At 42.6% G+C, this 7,520-nt stretch overlaps 1 protein-coding gene across 1 annotated transcript; it reads left to right on the plus strand.

Annotated features, from left to right (window-relative positions):
• Positions 1-552: 552 nt before the first annotated feature.
• On the plus strand, positions 553-5,134 carry LOC106612953 (E3 ubiquitin-protein ligase TRIM39). The gene is made up of 2 exons (XM_045724668.2): positions 553-690; positions 3,307-5,134. Exon 2 carries the CDS (start codon positions 3,309-3,311, stop codon positions 4,989-4,991), a length of 1,683 nt encoding a protein of 560 aa, XP_045580624.2. The 5' UTR covers positions 553-690; positions 3,307-3,308; the 3' UTR covers positions 4,992-5,134.
• Positions 5,135-7,520: the final 2,386 nt, after the last annotated feature.

A 7,520-nucleotide genomic window follows, 5' to 3' on the forward strand; every position in this document is an offset into this window, starting at 1 on the left:
TCATATCACTTAAATCCCTGCTTAGCAGGAAGGGTGCAATGTTTAGAGATAAGGAGGAGACTCCACCCAAAGTGGGGTATGAATACCACCACGGGGGAAGCCATCTATTGGTCTGAATTACAGCTGTAACAACCTTTTGGGAAGAATTAAACTTGGTTAAGCTTCTCTAGTGTCCGTGAGTTATTTACTCTGAAAAATTAGAACCTAACAAAGGATATACATAGGTTTAATAACAGTTTTGAAATACTCCTATCATTCTAGTATTGCAAAGATTAAAGCTGTTTGAGGGCCCAGCTCTGTGCAAAGATTAACTGCTCCTTTAAGAACAGCAGTAGGAAGGGCAGGCACACAGACCCACACATACACCCCCACACAAACACCCCCACCCCGACACACACACACACACACACACACACACACACACACACACACACACACACACACACACACACACACACACACACACACACACACACACACACACACACACACACACAGAATTCATAGAGGATGGGGAGTGGCTGTGTAACCTGAGTAACGTCACCTTGGTGAATTGAAACTACATCAGACCAAAGGATCTGATACAGAAACAAGCCCAGCTCTTCAGAGATCTCTCGACACACAACTAAGCTACGTCTCTTTTTGTTCTTCAAAAAAAAGATCTAAGGACCGAGTTAACAACACACACAAGTGAGTAATTGATGGAGAGATTATATTTTCTTGCTTTCTCTCCCTATTGTGGCCAAGAAAGGCCAAGAAGAAAATATATCTTAAATGTATATTTTACTCAAAAACTATCTATTAGTGTTTTGTTCATTAGACAATTGCTAACACGATCCAAAAAGGTTTTGCATGTCAGCAGTTACATTTTGAAGATAAAGCACTTTCAGAATAGAGCAAAAACTGTGATTACAAGGCAAATTAAATGCACACTAAAATGTTTATTTAAATTTTTTTTGTAAAATATCCCTTTAATCTTAATAATGCATGCACATACACTACCGTCAAAAGTTTTAGAACACCTACTCATTCAAGGGTTTTTCATTACTTTTACTATTTTCTACATTGTAAAATTATAGTTAATAACTTTTTATGTTCAAAACTGTGCACTCTCTTCAAACAATAGCATGGTATTCGTTCACTGTAATAGCTACTGTAAATTGGACAATGAAGTTAGATTAGCAAGAATTTAAGCTTTCTGCCAATATCAGGGAAATGTTGGGAAATGTTCTTGTCACTTACAACCTCATGCTAATCACATTAGCCTAGATTAGCTCAACTGTCCCGCAGGGGACCCACCAATCCTGGTTACAAGGTAGGGGGGTATACAGAAGATAGCCCTATTTGGTAAAAGAACAAGTCCATATTATGTCAAGAACAGCTCAAATAAGCAAAGAGAAATGACAATCCATAATTTCTTTAAGACATGAAGGTCAGTCGGTCAGTCAAAAGTTTAAAGTGCAGTCACCAAAACCATCAAGCGCTATGATGAAACTGGCTCTCATGAGGACCGCCACAGGAATGGAAGACCCGGAGTTACCTCTGCTGCTGAGGATAAGTTCATTAGAGTTACCAGCCTCAGGAATTACAGCCCAAATAAATGCTTCACAGAGTTCAAGAGTTTATAGCACGGCTTTTGATGATCCTTGGTTGGTGTCTGAGCAGATTATTTGTTGCGATTGCAAACGCAATAAAATGGTGGTCCGATAGTCCAGGATTATGAGGAAAAACATTAAGATCCACAACATTTATTCCACGGGACAAAACTAGGTCCAGAGTATGACTGTGGCAGTGAGTAGGTCCGGAGACATGTTGGACAAAACCCACTGAGTCGATGATGGCTCCGATAGCTTTTTGGAGTGGGTCTGTGGACTTTTCCATGTGAATATTAAAGTCACCAAAAATTAGAATATTATCTGCCATGACTACAAGGTCCGATAGGAATTCAGGAAACTCAGTGAGGAACGCTGTATATTTCAAATTCAAATTTCAAATGTATTTATATAGCCCTTCGTACATCAGCTGATATCTCAAAGTGCTGTACAGAAACCCAGCCTAAAACCCCAAACAGCAAGCAATGCATGTGAAAGAAGCACGGTGGCTAGGAAAAACTCCCTAGGAAAAACTCCCTAGAAAGGCCAAAACCTAGGAAGAAACCTAGAGAGCAACCAGGGTATGAGGGGTGGCCAGTCCTCTTCTGGCTGTGCCGGGTGGATATTATAACAGAACATGGTCAAGATGTTAAAATGTTCATAAATGACCAGCATGGTCAAATAATAATAATCATAGTAGTTGTCGAGGGTGCAACAAGCACGTCCGGTGAACAGGTCAGGGTTCCATAGCCGCAGGCAGAACAGTTGAAACTGGAGCAGCAGCACGGCCAGGTGGACTGGGGACAGCAAGGAGTCATCATGCCAGGTAGTCCTGAGGCATGGTCCTAGGGCTCAGGTCCTCCGAGAGAAAGACAGAAAGAGAGAAAGAGAGAATTAGAGAGAGCATATTTAAATTCACACAGGACACCGGATAAGACAAGAGAAATACTCCAGATGTAACAGACTGACCCTAGCCCCCCGACACATAAACTACTGCAGCATAAATACTGGAGGCTGAGACAGGAGGGATCAGAAGACACTGTGGCCCCATCCGATGATACCGCCAGACAGGGCCAAACAGGCAGGATATAACCCCACCCACTTTGCCAAAGCACAGCCCCCACACCACTAGAGGGATGTCTCCAACCACCAACTTACCGTCCTAAGACAAGGCCGAGTATAGCCTACAAAGATCTCCGCCACGGCACAACTCCGCCACAGGCCCAGGAGGCCTGTAAACAGTAGCTATAAAAAGTGATTGAGTAGGCTGCATAGATTTCATGACTAGAAGCTCAAAAGACGAAAACGTCTTTTTTTTTTGTAAATGGAAATTTGCTATCATAAATGTTAGCAACACCTCCGCCTTTGCGGGATATGGTCACTAATGTAACCAGGAGGTGAGGCCTCATTTAACACCATAAAATATATAAAAAAAATATAAACTATATTTTTTGGTTACTACTTGATTTTGGTTATCATATGTGTTATTTCATAGTTATGATGTCTTCACTACTATTCTACAATGTAGAAAATAGTAAAAATAAAGAAAAACCCTTGAATGAGTAAGTGTTCTAAAACTTTTGACCGATAGTGTATGTATGCAGATTTGTTGGTATTAGCACATACAAAACCATCCATGACACTTTTCTAAAGCTGTGTTTGTTTGTTCCTAATGTCTTGCTAGTTGCCAGTTATGTTTGGTCTGTCTGTTTAGATATGGCTACCTCCAGCAGTCCCCTGTCTGAAGATCAGTTCTTGTGCTCTATCTGTCTGGATGTGTTTACTAAGCCAGTCACAACTCCATGTGGACACAACTTCTGCATGGCCTGTGTCAGTGGATACTGGGATACCACTGACCACTGCCTGTGTCCACTGTGTAAACGAAGGTTTTATAGGAGACCAGATCTCTTTGTCAATACTTTCATTGCTGACATGGCTGATAAATTCATGCATGCAGTTCAAGAGAAATCTCCAGTCAGCCAAGCACAACGTCCTACCAAACTTGGAGAAACGGCCTGTGACGTCTGCACTGGGACAAAGCTCAAGGCCTGCAAGTCCTGCCTGGTGTGTCTGACCTCTTTCTGTGAGACTCACCTGCAGCCTCATCAGATAGCCCCAGCCCTAAAGAGACACGCACTGATTGACCCTGTGGACAACCTGGAAGAAGACAGGACGTGTAAGAAGCACAACAAATTCCTGGAGCTGTTCTGCAGGACTGACCAGATGTGTGTCTGCCAATTCTGCACTGAGACAGACCACAAATATCACCACACTGTCCCTATAGAGGAAGAGTGTGAAGAGAGGAAGGCTCAGCTGGGGAAGACAGAGGCACAAGTGCAGCATCTGATCCAGGAGCGACTGCAGAAGATTCAGGAGATGAAACACTCAGTAGATCTCAGAAACAAATACACACAGAGAGAGAAAGCAAAAACCATTCAACTCTTCACTGATCTGGTGCAAAGCTTTCAGAAAAGCCAGACTGACTACATGGAGGTGGTTGAGGAGGAGAAGAAAGCAGAAGAGAGGTGGGCTGAAAGGCTCATTTGGGGGCTGGAGCAGGAAATCGTAGGGTTACAGAGGAGACGCACTGAGCTGGAGAAGCTCTCAAACACTGAAGACCACCTCCACCTTCTCCAGAGCTCTGCATCCCTCTGCAGTTTTTCTCCCACCATGGACTGGTCTCAGATCAGTATTCACACTAAGCTGTGTGTAGGAAACTTGAGGAGAGCTCTGTGTCAGCTTGCAGAGACTCTGAGAATCATGCCCCAGCTGTTGGATACAGTGAAGACTTTACATAAGTCATTGTGTGATTCTGAGCACCAGAGGATGCAGCAGTATGCAGTGGATGTGACTCTGGACCCTGATACGGCAAACTGCAAACTTGTCCTGTCTGAGGACTGGAAACAAGTAAAACTTGGAGATATAAAACAACATCTTCCTGACAAACTAGCAAGGTTTGATACTACTCTTTGTGTCCTGGGAAAGGAGGGTTTCTCTTCAGGGAGATTCTACTATGAGTTGGAGGTTAAGGGGAAGACTGACTGGTCTATAGGAGTGGCCAGAGAGTCCATCAACAGGAAGGGAAGGATTACACTGAGCCCTGAGAATGGATACTGGATTCTGTCACTGAGGAATGGAGATGAGTACACCGCTGGTGCTTCCCCATTTCGCTCCCTCTCACTGAGAGAGAAGCCTCAGAAGGTGGGAGTGTTTGTAGATTATGAAGAGGGTCAGGTCTCCTTCTATAATGTGGAGGCCAAGTCTCCTATCCACTCTTTCATTGACTACACCTTCACTGAGAAACTCTATCCATACTTCTGCCCTGGTAAACGTAGTGGAAACTCTGCCCCTCTGATCATCTCTACTATCGATGAAATTGAACTTTTTCAGGTCAGCTGATTGTCATTCCTTATTGGGGTTGTGCAAAGAGAGGGAACATTCCCGGAGAAGTACCAATAATCAAGAATTTGGGGATTCTTCAATAAAATGTAAGATGAAGAAAAATGCTGAAGATATAAACTATGTTTTTAATATTTTTGTAATTTTAGCAGACGCTCTTATCCAGAAGTGCCTTCCCCAAGGACACATCGAGAAGATTTTTCACCTAGTCGGCTCTGGGATTTCAGGTTACTGGCTCAACGCTCTTAACTGCTAGGCTACCTGCCACCTTTATATGTAAAATAGAATCCCAAAACTGTAAAATATGAACCTAAATATAACTAACAATTTAGTGAATATCGTCGCTGCTTATTATGAAGATTTCAACATGGAATATCCTTTATATTCTTAACTTTCTTTATCTTTTATATATCTTTGTTGTATTTTGTGGGGGCCAAAGTGGTGTCAGTTGTCTATCTCAATAGTTAAATTCTTTCAGATTTGCTTTCAAATGCCATCATTGTTGATAAGATGTTTGTTAAATGAATTATGCTGTTTTCTCCTGAACCATATGGTCTATCCACTAGAAATGCATGGAAAATATGGGCACGGCGCGTCATAAATCGTGCCCCCCCCGTCGACCGGAACGGTTTCCAGAACTTTTGCAACTAATTCGATAAAGAGGAGACTGCAGTATGTAATGAAATGCCATAAATGACTGATTTTTGTCTCCCATATCAAGGAAAAATAAAACTAAACGTATCAACCTAAAATATTTTAAGAACATTTACATTTCATTTGAGTTCTGTATGTATTCTGTACCATCAAATGGCAAGTCTATTTAGAGCTGGGGCTATCTGATGAGGCTGCAGGTGAGTTTCACAGTAAGAGCTCAGGCAAACCAGGCAGGACTTGCAGGCCTTGAATTACGTAAAGTATTCAGACCCCTTGACTTTTTTCACATTTTGTTACGTTACAGCCTTATTCCAAAATGTATTAATTAGTTTTTTCCCCTCCTTCCCCTCCTTCCCCTCCTCAATCTACACATAATACCCCATAATGACAAAGCAAAAACAGGTTTTTAGAAATGTTTGCAAATGTAAAAAAAAAAATGAAATATCACATTTACATAGGTATTCAGACCTTTTACGCAGTACTTTGCTGAAGCACCTTTGGTAGTGATTACAGCCTTGCGTCTTCTTGGGTATGATGCTACAAGCTTGGCACACCTGTATTTGGGGAGTTTCTCCCATTCTTCTCTGCAAAATCTCTCAAGCTCTGTCAGGTTGGATGGGGAGCGTCGACGCACAGGTATTTTCAGGTATCTCCAGAGATGTTCGATCGGGTTCAAGTATGGGCTCTGGCTGGGCCACTCAAGGACATTCAGAGATTTGTCCTGAAGCCATTCCTGCATTGTCTTGGCTGTGTGCTTAGGGTCGTTGTCCTGTTGGAAGGTGAACCTTTCCCCCAGTCTGAGGTCCTGAGCGCTCTGGAGAAGGTTTTCATCAAGGATCTCTCTGTACATGGATCTGTTCATCTTTCCCTCGATCCTGACTAGTCTCCCAGTCCCCGCCACTGAAAAACATTCCCACACCACCATGCTTCACCATAGGGATGGTGCCAGGTTTCCTCCAGACGTCACACTTGGCATTCAGGCCAAAGAGTTCAATCTTGGTTTCATCAGACCAGAGAATCTTGTTTCTCATGGTCTGAGAGTCCTTTAGATTTTTGGGGGCAAACTCCATGTGGGCTATCATGTGCCTATTACTGAGGAGTGGCTTCTGTCTGGCCACTCTACCATAAATGCCTGATTGGTGGAGTGCTGCAGAGACGTTTGTCCTTCTGGAAGGTTCTATGATCTCCACAGAGGAACTCTGGAGCTCTGTCAGAGTGACTATCAGGTTCTTGGTCACCTCCCTGACCAAGGCCCTTCTCCCCTAATTGCTCAGTTTGGCCGGGTAGCCAGCTCTAGGAAGAGTCTTGGTGTTTCCAAACTTCTTCCATTCAAAAATGATGGAGGCCACTGTTCTTGGGGACCTTCAATACGGCAGACAATTTTTGGTACCCTTCTCCAGATCTGTGCCTTGACACAATCCTGTCCCGGAGCTCTAAGGACAATCCCTTCAACCTCATGGCTTGGTTTTTGCTTTGACATGCACTGTCAACTGTGGGACCTTATATAGACAGCTGTGTGCCTTTCCAAATCATGTCCAATCAATTGAATTTACCACAGGTGACCACCAATCAAATTGTAGAAACATCTCAAGGATGGTCAATGGAAACAGGATGCACCTGTTCTCAATTTTGCGTCTCATAGCAAAGGGTCTGAATGCTTATGTAAATAAATTATTTGTGTTTTTATTTATTTTTTAATTAGAAAACATTTCTGAAAACCTTTTTCACATTGTCATTATGGGGTATTGTGTTTAGATTGATGAGTTTTAAAATAGTATGTCATCCATTTTAGAATAAGGCTGTGATTTAACAAAATGTGGAAAATGTCAAAGGTTCTGAATACTTTCCAAATGCACAGTACACTATAATGGAGAT

This window comes from Salmo salar, chromosome 09, assembly GCF_965601325.2.
Source record: "Salmo salar chromosome 09, fSalSal1, whole genome shotgun sequence".
In the NCBI taxonomy this organism is placed as follows: domain Eukaryota; kingdom Metazoa; phylum Chordata; class Actinopteri; order Salmoniformes; family Salmonidae; genus Salmo; species Salmo salar.

Coding starts and splice junctions, on each gene's coding strand:
- LOC106612953 (XM_045724668.2), top strand. CDS start 3,309: ATGGCTACCTCCAGCAGTCCCCTGTCTGAAGATCAGTTCTTGTGCTCT.